The sequence below is a fragment of the Zingiber officinale genome, chromosome 4B, assembly GCF_018446385.1.
Source record: "Zingiber officinale cultivar Zhangliang chromosome 4B, Zo_v1.1, whole genome shotgun sequence".
Taxonomy (NCBI): Eukaryota; Viridiplantae; Streptophyta; class Magnoliopsida; order Zingiberales; family Zingiberaceae; genus Zingiber; species Zingiber officinale.
In genome coordinates this window covers 33,008,705-33,031,035 of record NC_055993.1, presented here as the reverse complement: position 1 = coordinate 33,031,035, position 22,331 = coordinate 33,008,705, and the positions used below count along the sequence as shown (strand labels likewise).

The following is a 22,331-nucleotide window of genomic DNA, read 5'->3' as shown; positions in this document are numbered from 1 at the left end:
ATCTGCTGCAACATCATCAATGACGAAACGCGAGAAGCTATCTAGCTTTGAAGTGTCCAAACAGTGACAACCTTAGAGGTTGGGAACCAAGTAAATCTCGCTTGTTTTCTGTCTTGTGCTTTATTATTTTGTATTCCACTACGACTAACTTTGTAGAAAGAACGAATGAAAAGAAACAAAGATGGATCGATATTCACCACCCCCTCCCCCCTCTTGATCGCATCGATCCTACAGATGAGACATGTGAAAGAGTAAATATTAAACTCGAATCTTGACAAAAAAAAATGTTAAAAATGAAAGGTTTTTAATTTAATAGAGTAAATATATAATATATACAATTTAAGTTTAATAATATTAAACATAATAAAAAAATTATTAAAAAATAAAATGACAAGTTGCTTGATATTTATGATTATTTAAAAAAAAATAAAGGAATTGAAAGAGATGTGTTGCATATAATACAAATACAATGGTTGAAGTGGAAAAGAGCGTTAGGTATTTTTTGTGATCGTAAAATATTTTTAAAACTTAAAAGAAAATTCTACAAAACGATTACTAATCTACTATATTATATGAAATTGAATGTTGAACTATAACTCGAATACATAAGCAGAAAATAAAAGTTATAGAGATAAGAATGCTAAGGTGGATATGAAACATATAAAAATGGACAAAATAATAAATAAAAATATTTAAAAAATCAGAATTACACCTACACGTTTAAAATGATACGAATATGTATTTAAACAACCAATAAAATTAATAAATCTAATTAGGCAATATGAACTATGACAGATACACACATCAAATAAAGAAAAAAAGCAACAATAAACTAAGATAAAGTGTATTTACATATAAATAATGATGTACTAGGAGATAAAACTCAATAAGATAGATTCATATAGCCGACCTCACCTAGTTAGATAAATCAAATAGATAAAGTTTGATTGATTGCTGTATTGATCCATAGAGATTACACCGTTCATACACAACTAAATATACAATAATTTTAAAGGATTGTTCTTTTCACAGAATCGCATGAAAGTAAACTTGGGGCAGTTGGCAAGAATCTCAATTGCCCTTTCCTTGACAATGCTGAAGCACATTAAGAATTTTTCATCCTGGCATGCCAGCGCTCTATAATTCTGAACCAATTCCACTGGAAGATAAGACCAAGGAAGCGCATGGATCCAGCAAAAAGCACCTCTACCAATGCTGTGAAATATGAGCCCTGTGGGGACAACCCAGCTGTAGCTATAGATAGCATAGTGCCCTCAAAGTTGCAGGGAATAATAAACCTTGAAGATTTGATGCCATCTAAGGCAGTTTTGGCAACGTCATCGGCCTTCATACCGGGGGAAGATCCTGCGATCAAGTTGGTGACATCTGGCCTCCTCCTGTGTTCTGTATTCAGCAAGTCATGTATGATAGTTATTTTCTAAATCTTGAAAATAGAAGCCAATATCTAGGACAGGATCACAATATCAAAAGAACAGATGAATGAATCAATCAGAGGCTTAGTAACAAGGATGGGAAACACAATTAACAATTTTATCAAAACAATTTCTCAAATGATCCCACCTCAAAGAAAAGCATAATCAAACAGGTACAAAAGCCCATTTGGAGAAGATTCATAATGTTTCAGAAAATAGAATTCCCATACTTACTCTCTTAGATCTGTGCAATCTCATGCTGTTAATAGTGTATTGTTAGTTTAGTTAGCTCTGAGACAACTTTCTATAGATTTAGCTAAAGTCTATATATATATAACATGTAATTAGCTATGAGACAACCCTCTATAGATTTAGCTAAAGCCTATATATATATATATATAGGATTAGGAACTTTGAATATGGAATACCTGTCTGTACTCTACTACAATAAACATCTCAACTAAAATGGTAGTTTAGACATTACCAAACAAAATTCCTTAGATTTATATAAAGCAAAATCAAACAGGTACACCAAGCCACTGAGAGAAGATTCGTAACAATTAGGAACCTAGATTTTGTATCCATGTCCTACTTCTATTCTGAGCAATATCAAACTAGCAATAGTAGAAGTGGTATTCTGCAGCCACAAAAACAGTACTTTATATTTAGTTCATATAGCATGGCTGGATATGCCAAAGACATGCAAAGAATAAAATTAAGAGGATATTCTTTCTTCTTATGTGTAATGGGAGATAAAATTAGGACAAAAAAAATTCCAAGAATGATGGCAAGCAGTTGAAATGGTCTTTTATCTCAGTTAAGGAAACCATCATCAACAGCATATGTAACTCCGGCTCCAAGTTGTCAACAACACAAGAAACTGATTGAGTTAACATGTAGTTTATGATGGTCTGGTCATGTTAGTTTCAACTATTTGGATTGGGTATCTAAATTTATCCTCGCATTAATAATTTATTCAAATCTATGATAATTTGTTAATTAGAATTTTATTTGGTGTCATTCTACTTGCCACACTTCCAACTCTTATCGATTCAACTTCTCAAATTATAAGCTCTTTTGGTCATCTTTGAATAAGCTCATACCATTCTAACCTATATTCTTTTGTTATATCATCTTTTGGTACCGCATTTAATTGTTCTCAAATAATAGTATTTTGATTCTTTTTTTTCTTCTAGTTGCCAAACGAAATTTTGCATGTATTTTTTTCCTCAACCAACATATCATGAATCATAACAGCACTTAGCTTTGGACCCAAGCTCATAGAATTTAGACTATATTGCTGCTAGCTATCAAGGTTTGGAATTGGCATTGTTAATTTTTTAATTTGTTCTCAGATTCAAGGCAGCTATGTACAGTATGAGAATGAGGATGGCAGCCGGAACCTGGGGCAGGATCCATACCTTCGGCATAACCCGGTGTCTCTGTGTCTGGAGGAAATATCATAGACACACGGATATTGTCTGAAATTAGCTCATGCTGCAGGGCCTCAGCCAATCCACGAAGTGCGAATTTGCTAGCGGAGTAGGCTGTATAACCATATATACCAACCTAGATCACGGAGCAACACCACTTCCAAATAAGCAATATATCTCAATTCAAAATTTCAAGTCTCTAATAGAAACATAAGGACTCAATATATCTCAATGAAAGAAGATAAGCTAAACAGCATAAAGGAAATTAAATTGAAGAACAAATATCACAAAGATTCAAACGTTCTTGGAGTTTTAGTGGGGATCGACTTATCAGCAATACCTGCCCGGCCTGAGACGACATTATGGCTATGGAAGCTGGGAGTCCAGTGGCCTTAACATTCCTCTTCATGGGGGGCAGCGCAGCCTTGATGAGGTGGAACGTGCCCATAAGATTGACCTCCACCATGAACCTCACCTCCTCCAGGTCCTGCTTATCGAGCTCCTGCGGCGAGAACACCCCGTGGTTACACACCAGTACGTCGACGGGACCGGAGGCCTCCAAGGCCTTGGCGACGGCGGCCGCATCCCGCACGTCAGCGCTGAAAGTGGCGACCTCGACGCCGGTGGCGAGGCGGATGCCGTCGCGGGCCTCCTGGAGGCGGGCAGCACCGCGGGCGAGGATGGAGACGCGGGCGCCCTCGACAGCGGCCTGGCGGGCTAGGGCGAGGCCGATCCCGCTGGAGCCTCCTGTGATGAAGACGTGGCGGCCTTTGATGGGGACGTGCACAGGGTGGGGACGGACAAGGAAGGCGAGGGCAGCGGCCAAGGCGAGGAAAGGAATGAAGAAGAGGAGAAGGAGAAGGAGAAGATACCCCATCGGTGATCGGATGGCGCCCTGACGCAGACGAGGAAGGGATTAAATAGCAGAAAGACGCCGGCGTTGTTGGGGATCTCGCCTTCGCCTTTGCCTTCACCGTTTTGCCGTCCGTTAGATGGCGTTCATTTCGTTTTAATTAATCAGCGTTTTAAGTAGGTTTTCAATATTAAATATTTCTAGTAGTTAAATTTTGTAATTCCAACAATACATATCACATTTTTATTATTTCTACTAGGTTTTCTATATTAACTACTCATTCATCAACAATTGACTATTATAATTCACAATTTTATTCAGTGGTATAATAAATCTATAATATTAGACCTTCCATTGTAAGCACTTTCATATTTATTTTGATAACAGGGATGAAAATTTTTTATGAGACTAAATCAATTATTCCTAATATTAGTCGGTCCAAAGGACTAGTTAAAAAAAATAATTAACTATTATAGATAGTCGAGTGCATTAGTTAAATTTTAAATTTATTATATTAGATTTTTAATCAGCAGTCGACTGACTATTGATAATTCATCAGTTAACTATTAAATTTTATGTACGATCATTACATAATTCACTATGTCAATTTTAAAACTCACAACTTTTTATCTATGCTATAAAATCCATGTAAGGGGGTAATTAAACTCAAGATGATGTAAAAAGTGTAACCATGATTTGAAGTATTTCTGAGATACATAAAATTATTTAAAAGTTTTGATCATTATACTTTTGGAAGACTCCTAAGTGTAACATGTTCTCAAATCTAGATTTCACTGCCTAAATTGAAAAAAATAGATTTTAAATTTTTTCACAACTTTAAGATAATTTAGCACAAACTCATTAAAGGAACTATGTTTGCCATACTCATCACCACCACCCAATGGTTTCTAAGACTCCTCTAGTTTAAATCATGTTAAGATTTTAAAATTACATGGTGGGGAAAACTCTAGAAACCTCAGAATCACTTAAAATTAAGATCATCACACTCTAATTAAGAGCCTTCTAAGTGTAATCATGCCCTAATATCTAAATTCCATAATCTAAATTGGGGTGTGAGAATTTCTAAAATATTCATAACCTTAAGATAATTATCAGCGAGATTTAACCAAAACTCACTAATAACCCTACAATATTCTGAATTTCAAAATTTTGTCATGATTTGGATTAGGGAAGTCTTAGGAATTTTTTGGTGTTGGTGAGTAAGTATAACAAGCCTAAAGTCTTTAATGAGTTTATGTTAAATTATCTTAAACTTGTGAAGATTTTAAAAACTCACATTTCTCAATTTAGACTATGAAATTAAGTCTGATGACATAGTTGTACTAAGGAGGCTTCTAGAATTATAATAGCCCTGATTTAAAATGATTCTGATATTCTTAAGCTCACAATGAGTTTTAGCCCAAAGTCGTTGATGATCCTACAATCTTTAAAATTTCAAAATCTTGATGGATCTAAACTAAGAGAGTCTTAAGAACCATTTGGTGATATTGATGAATAAGTATGACAAGCCTAGGCCTTTTAATGAGCTTGTGTCAAATTTTCTTAAAATTGCATATATTTCCAAAATTTACGTCTCTAAATATTGCATTTTTTTTATGCCTATTTCTTGGTATTTTATTAAATCAATAGATCTTTAAAAGATTATTTTTTTATGTTCATATTCAAACAAACAACTCAATGGTTTTCGCTACATCAATTATACACAAGAGACTCACAAAAATGTAATGATCTTGATTTAAAATGGTTATGAGGTTCCTAAGACCATCAGTGAATCTTAGCTAAAATTTGCTTATGATCCTACATTGTCTAGAATTTCAAAATCTCTACATGGTTTAAATTAGGGGAGTATTAGGAACTCTTGGGATGTTGGTAAGTAACTATGACTATCTTGGGCTCTTTAATGAGTTGGTATCAAATTGTCTCAAGGTTTTAAAAATTTAAAAACTCGTATCTCTCAATTTAAGCTGTAGAATATAAATATGAGGGATTGGTTATCCTCACGAGGGTTCTAGGTGTATAATGATTTTGAATTGAAATGATTTTTAGATTTTTAAGGTCATTAGTAAGTTTTGGACATCTCAAAAATACTTCAAATCAAGTTCATTGCATTCCTTATAGTATCCTGAGTGTAGTCAAGTTCTCATACATGGATTTGATAGCCTAAACGTAGAGTTATAGATTTTTGAAATTGACATAACGACCTATGTAATGGTCTTGCTAGAGCATAGAAAGCTTAACAGACCAGTAGACGACTAATGAATTATGAGCAGTCAATGGTTGATTATAAATCTAGCACAGAAATTTGAATAGATTGTATTTTCGCTTGTCTATAGATGTCAATTGTTAATGAATGAACAGTGATAAAGGAAGGGGCATAATGAGAATGTGCTATTCATTTTCATATTCAAAATTAGGAGGTATTTGGGAATCACGTTTAGAGCTGTGCAGTGCACTGTTAAAAAAAACGAACAATGTTAGTTGAGACTGACTTGCCACATATTTGAGTCGTGCTCTTTTAAAGAGAGGAAGAAAACAAAAAGAATGAGGGAGAGCGAGTTCAAATAGGAATAATATAATTATGATAATAAATATAAGTGGTCCGATCGACATTAGTGACTGCATAGAGCCCAGCCACAACTGACTAGCTAGCTAACATTCCAAAAGGTCCTAACTAACTAATAAGGTGAAGAGGTGAAGACTGTTAGTTATTAGTAATCTACCAACTACCTTCCTGATGACTGCTAACCAAAAACTAAAATGTGATCCCATTCAAGTTCCAGTATTAGATTTTTGCTCTTTGGCCACTACCCACTGTTGGATTTCTCCATAGCTTTCAAAAACTCAATCATCTGATGAAGATGAGTCTTGCCATTGGTTGGATCTAAACACAATGCTGTGTGTTTTGTTTCCAAATCTTGCATGATTGTACAACATATTCAATGCAGAGACCTCAACTTTCAACGTTACTCCATAGAAAGCAACGTTGATGCAGGACGAACGCATATGAGTCATCGCCAATGAACTCAAAGCTATTGGCTCTTAGCTTAGAATTGTTAAAACAATGATCAAGATTCTTAATGGCTTGGGATCATATTAGTTGGAATTTAGTACAGTCACATGGGCCAAAAGTACTAAACCAAAGAAGAGCCATGTGACAAATTCACTATGTTTGTCCTGGGGACAATAGTGGAGGTCCTTCAACGATTAACTAAATATTTAAGGATATAATCTCACATATTTAAGGATATAATCTCAATTATGATGTACTATAGAGATTTTTTTTAAATAAGATGATAATTTTAAAAACGTTGCCCGCTTAGATGACCTTCGTGACTATTTTTGATTTATTTTGATGATCAATGAAAATTTTTTGTAAGATTAGTCGGTTCGAAGAGCTGGATACTTAGATTATAAAAAAAATAAAATTTATACTCCTAACAGGCTGACACAATTGGTATTTACATATGGTGTTACTGTAATAAATCATATAGTGTGTGAAATATATCTACCCCATATAAAGGACCGCTATGTTAGACAAAGTCTTTATAATTTATCTCCCTTTTAATCATATGGTAATTCTGAAAGGCCCTGGGAGGGTTATCACTGCAATAAAAGTAATTCTAAACTCCGGGCTATGGTTTGATGTTAAGGGATGGAATGAATTCTTTAGGGAATGAGATTCGAATTTTCCTAGGAGTTAGGAATTATGTTTGGACCCTCCGTCGTATTTATATTTATCTGTGTTTCTTACTTAATTCTAGCGGTGGTAGAAAATTTCAATGTACCGAGCACCTCCTTACAGCAGAAATAGGGAAATCGGGCGCGAGTGGAGTTGCGGCGACGGCAATTACGTGGGTATCAGAGGAGAGGCTGCGGTGGCGAGGAAGAGGGGCGCAGGGTCGGAGGTTAGGTGGACACGTAAAAACATTCAGATTTAATTAACATGGTAAAACGATCCTTATTACCTATATAAATATTATATTTTTATATAATTATGAGAACTCCATCAATCTTAAAAACTTAATCTGCCTACTAAAAAAATTATGTCTAATTATTTTAATTAATCATAATGTAAATAAATTAGTTACTTAATTAGTTAATTAATTAATTAATATTATTTTTGCTATATAACATATTTATAATAATATTATATAAAAATAAAAAATGATATGCTCAAGAAAAATTTAAGAATAAATACATAAAATGATGAGCCTAACAACTAAATGATGAATCATTACTTAGAACTTTTTTTTAAGATTTTTTTTTTTTGTATATAAATTATTCATAAAAAATATTAATAAAAAATATCACAATAACTATATTTTCAAATAGTATGCGTTTGAGACAAGTGCATAGGACGATATTCTAAACAAAGAGGTGGAATTTGGTATAGATCACAAAAGAAGACGTAGAGGGCTTTGATCAAGGCCGGCCTTAGACTTGGAAGGGTCTGATGCAAAAAAAATAAAATATATAGACCCTTTAAATTCAAATAAAAATAATAAAATCAATACTATATAAATAATTCATTAACAAAACACATAAACTAAAATTCATAATAATGAAAACATTATATTCGACATGGCTAATAATCAGGATTAGAAAATGAAAAAGAACTATTACAATTAACTCTAAAAAATTTATCTTCTTACATTTTTATCTACAAAGTCATCAATCAATCTTTCATAATTGAGTTTTTTTTTAAAAAAAAAAACTCACTCTCAATTGAAATCATCGCTAATGTATTCAATCTTGTTTGGGTCATGGTTGATCTCAAACAAGATTTCAATAACTTTAATTTAGAAAAACTTCTTTCTGTAGATACGCCAACCCGATGTTGCGATAACGGCCACGAAGACCAGAGGTGACTGTGAAATTGTTAATATGTGATGATGGCACTCGAGATCACTAGGATTCGCGACTTCGCGCGATCGGCACATTGTCTACCCCCTATAAAGCCTGTTGAGCCTTCGGCGTTGGCATCGGCATGGGTAAAAGATTCAAAAAGAAAAACTGCAAAGGGCAAAAGGTAGTGTCGGCGTTTAGGGTTTTAGAGACATAGAAGCGTGAAGGTGGAGGAATAAAACGTTGGGCTTGTTTTGGCATTTTTATAAAAAAAATCCATAATATATTATAATTTAAAATTAGATCATTGTTAATTAAATTTTTTTCATTGATATTGTTAATTCTATGAAAAATATTAAAATTTTATTTTAAAAATTGAAAAATGGGGCCCACCAAGAAGATGGGGCCTTGTGCATTGGGCCCACCCTCACCACCTCAAGGCCGGCACTGGCTTTGATGGATAAAGATTTGTTTACAAAAATAAAAACTTCTTGATAAAAATTAAAATTAACAAAATAAAATATTAATATAGATAAATTAGGACATATAAATATCATAAAAATAAAAATTACTAAAAATAATAATAAAATCTTTGGACCTTTGGATGAGTGCTTAAACAGTAGATTTTGGGTCCTAAACTTGATGGTTAAGGGCTCGATAACAATTGTAAATCTTTGAATTCTAGATGTGTGACTATCGACAGAGTTTAATTTCAAGTCTCGAGTTAAAAGTTATGACATTTTGACGTTCAAGATGTCATGTTGGGTTAGTCCTACATCACATTTAGAGTAGACGGAGATGAGGACTAAGATGGCAAAACGAACAAAGATGACGAAGTGGGAGGAGTGGAGGCAATCTCGAATTCATTTCAAATTTATTTTCAAATATTATATTTTATAACACTACCAGAAAACCATTAATTAACACTTGAAAATTTGGTTTCTAATCGATCGCTAAATACATTTAGCGATCAAAGTTTTCGATCACAATATTTTGGGCCGTGAAGATATTTAGTGACGGAATTGAATTTTCATCGTTAATTTAGAGATAAGATTTAATTTTTTTCACTAAATTTAGTGACAGAAATTAATTTCTTATAGTAAAATTAACGATGAAAATTAATTTCCGTGACTAAAATTAATCATGAAAATTAAATTCCGTTACTAAATTAACGATGAAATTTAATTTTTGATAATTTTAGCAACTTGGTTACAACAATTTTTCAATAAAAATCGTCCGAACACTCAACTTCAGGATCATTCACTAATAACAAACTCAAATAAATTCATGGATAACGGTATCACAAATCAACGCTACCAAGATAACAGAGGAGGCATTTCAATTCAAGCAGGTTCAAATACACCAAAATTCTCAAGATTGTTCATAAAATTAAAAGAGATAGTGCAATTATCAAAACACGGGCCTTGATGAAGTTAAAACAAGTGGTCCAATATGACTTAGGAAATCACCGTCTCTTCATTGCTACGTTGGAAATGTGAATGCAAATAATGAGGTGGATGGAAAGAACTTTATTGCGTATGAAAATTTAGTTTCACATTAAATATTTCAAGGTATATTATATTGGTACAAGAAGTATTAGATGATTAAATCTAAAATTTAATATTGATAAAGGGTTTAAAGTTAAATATTATTGTTGTTCTAATAAGTTTGATTAAGTGTGCAGGAAAGTTCTAAATGAGCTTAGGTAAAAATTCTAGTAAATACTTGTGTACAATCCATAAGTACACTGCTGTTATCAAGTAATAAAAGATATCGAATCCATAAGAACTGAATATAAGCACTAGAGATCAATCACAATGAATTAGCTAAACGATCGATGATTGAGAATCTATACACTAAATTAGAAAGAAGTCAAATTGAGAGAAAGAGGAAGAAAGAGAGAGAGAGAGAGAGAGAGAGAGAGAGAGTTGAGGATTGATTGAAGACCTTGGTTGAAGGAAACGTTCTAGGAATTCGGTTTCATTGTGATACTAATCAATGTACTAAGGATCGCCAATCACCCGTCGCTGGGGGCGAGCGTATTCACCTTTTTGCCACCATGTAGGAAGTTTAATTCATTAACGACACTACCCCACGGTGGTCTTGTCGGATTGTCATCTCTATTAACATTCAATACTATCTAATAGAAGTGATTTCCATGGAGTTCGGTTCAAGGAATACCCTTGTAACTAGAGCCCCTGATCATACATCCACAAGAATACACAAAATACTTGATAACATGAACATAGAAATAACCGTATAAGGCTAATTCTACACTTCCATGTAGATAATTACTCCCCCTTTCAAGGTGATGCTCTATATGTCCGATTAAACGGTTACCCTTGTCACTAGGGCCTCGGTCATATGATATAGGACATCCCCTCTATAGGGTGAACAAAACCATACAATCACTTAACCATACATGAGATATAATCACAAACACATCACACACACATAAGATAGAATGAATACAAAATATAAGCAATGCCATATGCAAAAGAAATTAGCAAATCCATAAGAATACATTAATCACATATCACAATTACTCCCTTAATCCTAGAATAATAGGATCTACTGTATAACAAGAAGGAATGAATCCAAAGACGTTGAAAACATAAGCTCAAAACCCAATCTAAAGAGAAGAGGAGGGAAAGAAGCTTATCTGAGACATTGAGTGATTTTCATATCCAATCCTACACTTTCGGCGTCAAAGAAGATGATGAAAATGACTCTAGATCTACGATTGGAGTGTAGAGAGGGTATATATCTGAACCAAGATGGATCTCCCAAAGGGGAAGAACTACCCTTTTATAGGGCAGGACATGGCCCAGGGCACAATCTATGTCACGGTCGTGCTCTTTTAGCACGGCCTGAGCTTGAAGCTACTTTGCCCGAGTGACATGGCCGTGCCTTTTAGCCAAAGCGACAATCAAAACAACTAAAGAAAAATTGCACTCAAAGTATGAACAGACATAAAAACAAGTAAAATAAAACTGAGCAGAACTGAACTACAAAGAAAATGACACTATGCACAACAATCTCCTAGACTTAAACCTTTCATCATCCCGATGAAATCAATACAATGGAGGAGGGGAAAAAGATGGACCTCGCGGGGGAGGGTAAGGATAGGGAGGTGGAGCAATACGTGGTCCGAGAGAAAATCTAGGTATATTGGGAAGTTGGCTAATATGTTCATGGTATTGAAAAAGAGTAGTCACTTGCTATCTAGTAATGTCCATGGAACGCCTAAAGTTATCCATCCTCTCCTGATCAGTGTCGTAGTCATGAAGAAATTTGGCCACCTAACCTTGAAAGTTCCTCATGAACTGGAAGTGATCACGTACCTCTTGGAATTGGTCATCAGATAATTTGAAGTGACCCTCCAACATATGTTGTTGGGTACTATGGTTCTCATGAAGAGAATCCAGAAAGGCATGCAAATCTAAGAAATCAAATCTGGAATGGCCTGTATCATAGGCAAAGGAATTCCTAGCTTGTTTTGGGTGTCCGGATGGCTACTGGTGTCCAGGTGACGAGGGCATAGTGTACTCTAAAGGAGTGGAGGCAAACTCAAGAGCTATGTCTGTGATTACCCAGTTGGCAGGGTTGCGAACTATGGTACGCTCAGGGTAAGATAGAGGTAATGGAAATACGTTCTTTTTAGGAAAGACAAAGTCATTCTCATCCCGACATATCATTCTCATGGCAAGGCATGTATTAAGATCAATTTTATGATTGCCATGAATAACTTTCAAACTATCCAATTCACAATCTAAATTTATAGTGATCTGGGTTATCAAATCGCCAAAAACTATAGATCCCAAGGTTGCCTTCCTAGATTTCGCAAGTATTTGTAAAAAGAAGAACCCGATATCAAAGTCAACTTTATTAAGCATGACCCAAAAAGAATAAACTTCACCTTTCTAACTACCCATCACTTTTCTCTCTACTAAAGATAGTCTTACTCGTTCCACAGTGGAGGTAACCAAATACAAAGTTTTACATGTGAGAAATTTTAGATCTGGAGGTTCTCTTCATCAGGGATCGCCGTTCACTAGAGCTAGCGCACATCTTCGTAGATTTCAAACAGGATCAGTAGGTTAGGGAAGCTCTGTCTATGCATTACTAGGAAGATATGACTTCGACTTGGTGCATTTAGCTTAGAAGAACTAACTGAAGCTACCCTTTACGAATCCTAACAAGTTAGACTAAGGTTTTGTACTAAGTTCAGTGGATGAGACTATATGGAAAATCTTGAAGGCATGGCTACTCTAATGATGTCCAGGTGACTCACCATAACCCAGAAGTTTATCCAAAAAATATCTGTTTATTGTATCCAAAGATAAACCTGAATCTAACACAAGGTTAAATCAAACCCTGAAATTGAACTTAACTCATCTCACAAAATTATAGGATTCCCTTATTGAAAACATAGATCGTGTGAGATGACTAAACATTTAAAATTAAAAATTAAATTAAACTTAAATTAAAAATTAAAAATTAAATTAAACTTAAACTTAAAAATTAAATTAAACTTAAACTTAAAAATTAAATTAAACTTAAAATTAAAATTAAACTTAAACTTAAACTTAAAAATTAAATTAAACTTAAACTTAAAAATTAAATTAAACTTAAAATTAAAAATTAAATAAAACTTAAATAAAAAATTAAATTAAACTTAAAATCAAAAATTAAATTAAACTTAAAGTTAAAAATTAAATTAAACTTAAACTTTAACTTAAAAATTAAATTAAATTTAAACTTAAAATTAAAAATTAAATTAAAATTAAAACTTAAAATTAAATTAAACTCAAACTTAAAATTAACTTAAATTAAATTAACATAAAATTAACTTAATTAAAAATTAACTTAACTAAAACTTAACTTAATCTAAAACTTAAATTAAAATTAAAAGTTAACTAAATTAACTTAAAATTCAACTTAAATTTTACTTAAAATTTAAATTAACTTAGATTGACTTAAATTAACTTAAAATTAAAATTAACTTAAATTTAACTTAAAATTAATTTAAAATTTAAATTAAATCAAACCTAAATTAAATTAACTTAAATTGACTTAAACTTAAAATTAACTTAAATTAAATTAACTCAAATTTAACTTAAAATTAAAATTAACTTAAAATAAAATTAATCTTAACTCCTACCCATTGTAGGAAACCAAGTTGATATTTGATAGTGGTTGCTCCAAATACATGATGGGGATCACACCAAATTCACTCAATTAACCTACAAAAGATTAGGAACAGTTGCCTTTGGAAACAACGACAAACTCAAGATAATTGGGATAGATAATATTGAACTCAAAACTGATTTCATTGTTAAGAAAGTATTACTTATTGAAAAACACAAATACAACCTTCTTAGTATAAGTCAATTGTGTGATTCTGGATATAAGGTTAGGTTTCTTTCCTCTGAATGTTTGATTAAGCTGTAAAATACCGGAAAAATGGCGAATAATGATAAGGGAATTTTTTGGAATTTTTAGAAATTTTTCGGAGCTCGTATGGACGAGTTTACGGGGATAAAAAATGGGGCCCGGAAAAAGCCTGTTTAGGCTACCCCGTTTTAGCGAGGAAATGTTTCATTTTTCCCTTTTTGTTTTCTTTTTCTTTATTTTCTTTTTCTCCTCTTCCGTCCCCCCCCCCCCCCCCCCACCCGCCCCGCGCGCCTTCTTCTTCTTCTCCCCGATCTGCCCTAACCGCAAGGAGGCGGTTTCCTCTCCTCCCCTCACGCGTGCCCTAGCCATTCCTCTCCGAGCCATCCCCGACGCCAAGCTTGCCCTAACTGCTCCACCAACCGGCGCCACTTCTCTTCTCTCTACTCTGTGCAGCGTTGACGCTGATCATTGACACCGTGCCCTAGCCTAAGCCCACTGCCACGACCCGGTCACCGATGGCCAACATCTCTGATGCTTGTCGGCAGGGTACCATCTGTCATCTGCCCTAGCTTCCTCTCCTCTACCGCCCCTCTTCTTGTCCTCTGCACTGCGCGCCGTCGCCCTGGTTGACTCGGTGCCCTAGACCGCCGGAAAACCAGAAGCTGGAGAAGATGACAACAAGCGACAATAATTTGACAGTGGGATTGAAGGTGAGAGTTTAGGATTTGGTTTTCGATTTTGTGCTTGTTTCGTGTCCTGCTGTGAGCAGCACTGTGTTGGATGGAATGGTTGTGCTAATTGAGAATGGTGGTCTCTGGTTGTAGAGTCTTGGTCTCCAGCAGCGGCTACTCCTTTCGGCGGCACTATCCCTAGTTGTGGATCAATAGCGGCTGTGAATTGAGGTATAGTTAGTAAATTTTGATACATAATTAATTAGGGTTATGTATTGAATTAGGGATAATTGAATTTGGAGTGGATTGCTAATTTAGGGATATGGATTTGGTGGACAGCAGCCGTTGGAGTTCATATGAGTGGAATATATGGATTGGGACTGATTCTTGGAGGTAGTTTTGTAATGACCCGCCTTCTACTAACTAAGCTGTAAGGATGATCGTCACATTATGCTGTGCTAACTATTCCATGACCATCATTAAATCTAAGTGCGGAAGCTGTACTAATTAAAATTTTGCTAAACTATTAACATTTCTTGGTTCTACATGTGCTAAGGGGTGTAATCTAAACTATTCATGACATATATTACATCCCCTAATGATCAAGGAACTTAACTAAGAGTTTCTTGCTGATATCAGGCCTCCCAATCGATCCACGGATCGATTGGAATGGCCGGATCGATCCATTGATCGATCCAGGTGGCTATTGTATACGGAACTTAGGTTGGATCGATCCAGTGATCGATTCAGCACGTTACTGTGCTCCGGATAATATTCTGGATCGATCAGCTGATCGATCCAGACTGGCCAATCGATCCAGTGATCGATCCCAGGGCTTTCTGTTCGCGACAGAAGACATCCGAATCGATCGGCTGATAGATCCAAGAGCTTACTGTTCGCGGTGCGAACTTCTCGATCGATCGGTTGATTGATTGAGAAGCCCCAATCGATCGGCCGATCGATTGGGGTTTCTGATTTCACACCAGAAGCCTGATTTCAGCACTGTTTCGTGCCAAAATCACTCATATCAATTCCAAACTAAATGAAATGCCTCCTAACATCAATTATCTAGCATTCTACACATGTCATGGTGCATAATCCACTAATTCATAACATTTAAGCAAACTGAACGACAAAAACTAAAATAACAAAGTTCTAATAGTTAAACTTGCTAAAATCCCTAAGATCTTTGTTCCAAGTTCCATCCACACACATCTTCATCACTGCATTGACCTCCAGCCTCCACTAGTCCATCTTGCCTTTACCTTTATCTGCAGTATAAGGAAAATAGTATCTGTAAGCTTGAGAGCTTAGTAAGAAACCATCTACCTCACAAAAACATGCATACGATGCTATTTATGCTTTGAAAACATGCTATTTGAAAAGAACATACTGAATATGCTAAACATGGCATGACATACAACACATGGAAATCGAAACTGATCATGGCAATAAATGCTAATCATAATCTATCATGTTGTATCAATTGAAACTAAACTGATACAAAAGCTGAGCTAAGCTAATACTAAACTGATACTAAAGTTGTATTGATTCACATAACTATTTTGTGACGTTTGAAAACTATATTCATAAGTAGATTAAAATACATAATCATGTTGCTGTTTGGGCCCGACAATTGTACTTGCTGTGCGCGCATCCCTAACTAAACCCGGGGTTGTAAATTCCGAATCTAGTAGGGTTTACTAGGTTAGCTGAACCTAGGGACGACTATGGGAGTTCAACCCAATGGATATCTAATCCAGTACAGTGCCACTGAGAAAGTAAAATACTGAACATAAGCTAATAAATTCTCGTCTTGCTTTTACTAGGTTGTCTAAACCTAGAACTAGGTTATCTAAACCTAGAGGCGACTGTGGGAGCCTACCCATTGGACATCTAGTCCTGTAAAAGCTGGAGCAAGACTCAATAAGCTATGAAATGCTTCTATTGCATTTATCTAAGCCACTAAAATGCCTAAGTTGCATTTTTCTCTGCTAAACAATTTAAATCGAACACTTGGTATGCGCTAGTTCGCATCCTTTGTGTCGGTAGTCTACATATTACTAAACTAATACATGAAATTCACACGAGAGCTACTTATACTGCAGGTGAGGGGTTTCTTACCTCCTGCTTGAAGTTTCTTACGATTCTAATCGCTAGATTTCCGGAGAAGACGATCCTTTCGACGATCTTCTCGCGTCTATGCGTTCCTCTCGCGGAGGGGAGCGTCCTCGTGTCGAAGTCGTCGCTGGAAAGTGCTCCTAGAGCCCTTAGGGCTTGGTGCGCCGAGAGAGGGAGAGGAGGGAGGAGGCGGCGTGAGGTTAGGGTGAGGAGGAGAAAAGTCACGAATAAATCTAATAACTCCTCCTTTAATTTCCTATTTATATTAAGTGGTTAAATTCACCCAACTCTAATATAAATTTAATTGATTCCCTTTCCTTTCAGCACGGCCTTGCTGGGTTCACTTGGTTACTAGAGTCCGCTATAAGTCGTAGGACCCAATAGGTCTCGGGTTCAATTCTCGCGTAGGCTATTTTCGTTTTCTATTTATTTTTACTACTTCCGCTACTCTAAAAATTCTGTAAAAATATCCTAAAATTCTAGAAAAATACTAGGATATTTATAATAATTATTTTAAGAATTTTCGGGCGTTACAATCCCCCATACCTTATAAAAAGTTCATCCTCGAACTTAGAATAACTCTGGGTACTTCTGTCTCATACTGGCTTCTGTCTCCCAGGTTGCCTCTTCTACTGTGTGACTTTGCCAAATTACTTTCACTAATGGTACTTTCTTGTTCCACAATTTCTTAACTGCTCGGTCTATTATCTGAATAGGCCGACTGTCATAGCTGAGGTCTTCGCGGACTTCTACCGACTGGGGCTCAATCACCTGGGTGGCATCTGGGATATGCTTCTTCAGCATAGAGACATGAAATACATTATGGATGGCTGACATCTCCTGTGGTAGCTCTAGCTCATATGCTACCTTGCCAACTCTCCTGCTGATAAGGTATGATCCCACATATCTGGGACTTAGTTTGCCCTTCTTCCCAAAACGCATTACTCCCTTCATGGGAGCTACTATGAGGAACACTAAATCCCCAACTGAGAACTCTAAAGGTCTGCGCCGTGTATCAGCATATCTTTTCTGGCGGCTCTAAGCTGTCTCTATCCTCTGGCGGATTTGCTGTATAGCTGCTGTGGTATCTGCCACTAGATCTGTCTGAAGTTCTAGTTCTTTCTATTCACCACTCTCGTACCAGCAGATTGGAGATCTACACCTCCGCCCATAGAGAGCCTCGTAAGGTGCCATGCCGATGGTGGCCTGATAGCTGTTGTTGTATGCAAATTCTGCTAAGCTCAGATATTTGCACCAACTTCCCCTGAAGTCTAGGGCACATGCTCGGAGCATATCTTCGAGTACCTGATTTACTCGCTCCGTCTGACCATCTGTCTGAGGATGGAAAGCTGTGCTGAACTTTAACTTCATGCCCAACGCTGACTATACACACTCCCAGAAGTGTGATGTGAATCTGCTGTCTCTGTCTGATATAATGGTTCGTGGGACTCCATGTAGTCTAACGATCTCCTTGAGATACAACTGTGCTAGCTGTTCCATGGAGTAGGATATCCTGATAGCTAAGAAGTGGGATGATTTAGTCAACCTGTCGACTATTACCCAGATGGTATCAAAACCATTCGTGGTTCTGGGTAGTCCCACTATGAAATCCATGGAAATGTCTTCCCACTTCCATTTGGGTATCTGAATGTGCTGCAAAACTCCTCCTGGTCTCTGATGTTCTGCCTTGACTCTCTGGCAAGTCAGATAGGTACTAACGTATCTAGCGATGTATCTTTTCATCCCAGGCCACCAAAAATGTTTCTTCAAGTCCTGGTACATCTTGGTGGAGCCAGGATGCATCGCATAGGGAGTCCTGTGAGCCTCATCTAAAATCTTCCTCCGTAGTTCCTCCTGATCTGGAACACAGAGTCTGTCACCAAAATACAACACCCCGCTAGCGGACACTCTAAACTCTCCACTTTCTGATTCTGCTAGTCCTTGCTTGATTTTCTGAATTTCAGGATCCTGTTCCTGAGCTGTCTGGATGTCACCAAGCAGGGTAGATGCTAATGTCATAGTAGAGAGTTGTCCCACTATAAGTTCGAGACCGAAATCTGTGATCTCCTTCTGTAGGGGTGGTGACATGGCTGCTAGGGATAGTAAGGTAGCATCGGACTTTCTGCTAAGTGCGTCTGGTACCTTATTAGCTTTTCCTGGGTGGTAGAGGATATCAATGTCATAATCTTTGACCAGCTCTAGCCATCTACGCTGTCGCATATTCAGATCCTTCTGAGTGAAGAAGTACATCAGACTCTGATGATCTGTATACACTCTGCACTGAGCTCCATACAAGTAATGTCTCCAAATTTTGAGAGCGAACACTACTGCTGCAAGCTCAAGGTCATGAGTAGGGTAATTCTTCTCATATTCCTTGAGTTGTCTGGAGGCATAGGCGATCTGTTGGTGCAGTAAGCATCCGACGATCGAACCTCAGTTTTGATAATGGCAAAGGGATTCAAAGTTAAGGCTCCTTGTTATCTAACATGGTTAAATAAGGTTTCATGAAAGTCCTAACTGCGGTTAGGCAGGGGAAAATCCTAAGGGGGGGTAACCTTAGGTCCTAGGGGGCGGTAACCCTAGGTGGAGGAAAACCCTAAGGGGCGGCAACCTTAGGTCCTAGGGGGCGGTAACCCTAGGTGGAGGAAAACCCTAAGGGGCGGCAACCTTAGGTCCTAGGGGGTGGTAACCCTAGGTGGAGAAAAACCCTAGGGGGCGGTAACCCTAGGTCCTAGGGGGTGATAACCCTAGGCGGAAAGTCCAGTCGGTCTGGAGGACCGGACTGGCATCAGGTAATCTCTCCTGAGGGGAGTAGGTGAGGACGCGTTCCCCGTAGAGGGAACAGTAGGCGTCGGGTCGACCTAGGATTTCCGGTAGGAAATCCGAAGTCAGACCCGGACAGTCCCGAGACTGTCATTTATTCTTTACTATGTTTTATCAGATTCTAATGCTGTCTTGCAGGGTATTTTGCTCAGACTAACCTTTGTTTGCAGGTGAGGAACCTGCTGGAAGAAGGTGGTCCGGGCGCCCGGGACCAAGTTTTATCCCCTACACGACTTCGCCACGTGGAGCATCCTGGTTGGTTGGCCACGTCACACTCCAGGCGCCCGGAATGGATCCAGGCGCCCTGAATGTCATATAAAAAGAGGGTCGAGGTGCAGCTTCAGAACAACAATCTTCTAAGCTTTCTTTTGTGAAGTGCTGCCTACGAGACGACCTTGAAGTGCTACTACTCGATGTCGACAACCCAAAGCTCAGACTCTTCGATCTGTTGTTGTCGGTATTAGTTTACTTATTGCTTTAATTGTAATTCAGATTGTAACTTTTACGAATTATAGTTGTTGCCCACCGGAAGCGATCAAGGATCGCGGGCCTTCGAGTAGGAGTCGATCAAGGCTCCAAACGAAGTAAAAATCCTCCTGTCTCTGTGTGCTTACTTTGTTTTATTACGCTGCTTAATTACTCCGATAGTTCTTACGATTCCGATAATCGAACAAGATAGCCACGAGCGCTATTCACCCCCCCTCTAGCGCTTCTCGATCCAACACGATCACCTTACCTTCTTGCATCAGTACTGCTCCTAATCCCAACTTAGAGGCGTCACTGTAAATGGCAAAGCTATCTGTGTTGGCTGGTAGAGTCAAAATGGGAGCACTGATCAATCTCCTCTTTAACTCGCTGAAGTTGTTCTCACAGTCCTCTGTCCACTGAAATTTTCTGTTCTTTCTGGTAAGAGCTGTCAGTGGGGAGGCTATTCTGGAGAAGTCCTCTACAAACTTTCTGTAATAACTTGCTAGTACCAGAAAGCTTCTGATCTCGCTAGCGTTCTTGGGTCTTTTCCAGTTACTCACAGCTTCTATCTTACTGGGGTCTACCATAATACCATCCTTTGAGATGATGTGGCCCAGGAAGGACACCTGATCTAACCAAAATTTACATTTTGTGAACTTGGCGTACAACTGGTTCTGCTGAAGGGTCTGTAGTACTATTTTCAGGTGCTCTGCGTGTTCTTCCTGAGTTCCTGAATAGATAAGAATGTCATCGATGAATACAATAACGAACTTATCTAAGTATTCTCTGAATACCCTGTTCATGAGGTCCATGAAAGTAGCTGGGACATTTGTCACACCAAAGGGCATGACTATGAACTCGTAATGTCCGTATCTGGTCCTGAATGCTGTCTTGGGTATATCCCCTTCTTTAACTTTCACCTGATGATAACCTGATCTGAGGTCTATCTTAGAGAACACTGCTGCTCCCTTTAGCTGATCGAACAGGCCATCTATTCTTGGAAGAGGATATCTGTTCTTGATCGTGACTTGGTTTAGTGCCCGGTAATCTATACACAGGCACATGCTCCCGTCCTTCTTCTTCACGAACAATACAGGCGCTCCCCATGGTGAGTGACTAGGGCGTATGAAGCCCTTGTCAAGCAGCTCCTGTAATTGCTCATGAAGTTCCTTCAGTTCTGCTGGAGCCATGCGGTAAGGCGCTTTGGAGATAGGATTTGTACCGGGAATGAGTTCTATCTCGAATTCAATCTCCCTGTCTGGTGCTAAGCCTGGTAACTCTTCAGGGAAGACTGCTGGGTAGTCACATATGACTCGGACCTTTGCTAGCTGTTGGTCCCTGTCCTGACTGGTATTGACTACATGTGCTAAAAATCCCGTACATCTTGAATCCATTCATCTCTGTGCCTTCATAGCTGAGAGAAATTTCTTGGGCTTTCTCTTTGGGTCTCCGACGAACTCGAACTGTGCTTCTGCTTCAGGTTGGAATATAACTTTCTGCTTACGGCATTCTATTGAGGCACCGTATTTGATCAAGAAGTCCATCCCAAATATGACATCGTAGTCAGTCATATTTAGCACTATCAGATCACAAAAGAGATCTCTGTTTGCTATAATGACTGGCACTGCTCTGAGCCAGTGCGTGGATGCCATAATTTCTCCTGAAGGTAAGGTCGTCAGAAACTGACTACTGAGTACCTCTGGAGGTCTTGCTAACTTCTCAGCAAATGCCCTGGATATATAAGAATGGGTTGCCCCAGTATCGAATAAGACAGTTGTACTTTGCTGTAAAATACTAATCTGACCTGTAACAACTGTCGAGGCATTTGCTACGTCCTCTCTGGTCAGTGAATAGATCCTCGCATTGGTCGTAGCTGGAGGGGCTTCTAATCTACCCTGACTGATGTGTGGACCATCTAAAGCAGCTTGCATATGATGCAACTGTGCTGGTTTGGCTTCGTACTGGATCGGCTATGGTGGAGGGAAGCTGGCCTTATTCGGACACTGCTTGGCCATATGCCCTTCCTATCCGCATTCGAAGCATCCTCATGTGCCCTTACGACAAACTCCAGGATGGAATTTCCCACAAGTAGCACACTTTGGGTAACTAGGCTGCTTGCTAGCTGGTCCTCTTTTTGGGTAACTCCCTGGTTTGCGTTTGTTGCTGGAGTTCCCTTTCCAGTTAGAGCTGTGGCCCTGTTGTTTCTGAGTACCTGAGCCTCCTTGCCCTTTGGACTCTGAGGGGACTTGTTTCTGCTGCTTGATAT

At 37.7% G+C, this 22,331-nt stretch overlaps 1 protein-coding gene and 1 long non-coding RNA gene across 2 annotated transcripts; one reads left to right on the top strand and one right to left on the bottom strand.

Moving 5' to 3' along the window:
- Window positions 1-916: 916 nt before the first annotated feature.
- On the bottom strand, window positions 917-3,875 carry LOC121974930 (3-dehydrosphinganine reductase TSC10A-like). The gene is made up of 3 exons (XM_042526218.1): window positions 3,207-3,875; window positions 2,855-3,002; window positions 917-1,404 (listed from the first exon to the last, which is right to left on the bottom strand). Exons 1-3 carry the CDS (start codon window positions 3,741-3,743, stop codon window positions 1,106-1,108), a joined length of 984 nt encoding a protein of 327 aa, XP_042382152.1. The 5' UTR covers window positions 3,744-3,875; the 3' UTR covers window positions 917-1,105.
- Window positions 3,876-14,610: 10,735 nt separating this feature from the next.
- Window positions 14,611-15,028, top strand: LOC121977487. Its single transcript, XR_006110867.1, has 3 exons — window positions 14,611-14,692; window positions 14,807-14,884; window positions 14,972-15,028. It is a non-coding gene; the product is annotated as an uncharacterized LOC121977487 (long non-coding RNA).
- The last annotated feature ends 7,303 nt before the right edge of the window (window positions 15,029-22,331 follow it).

Bases quoted from the DNA above. Each gene is read 5' to 3' on its own strand.
- LOC121974930 (XM_042526218.1), bottom strand. From the start codon at position 3,743: ATGGGGTATCTTCTCCTTCTCCTTCTCCTCTTCTTCATTCCTTTCCTC. The intron at 3,003-3,206 runs GTATTGCTGATA...TCCGTGATCTAG, and splicing joins TGTCGTCTCAGGCCGGGCAG to GTTGGTATATATGGTTATAC. The intron at 1,405-2,854 runs GTATGGATCCTG...TGCTGAATACAG, and splicing joins GACACCGGGTTATGCCGAAG to AACACAGGAGGAGGCCAGAT.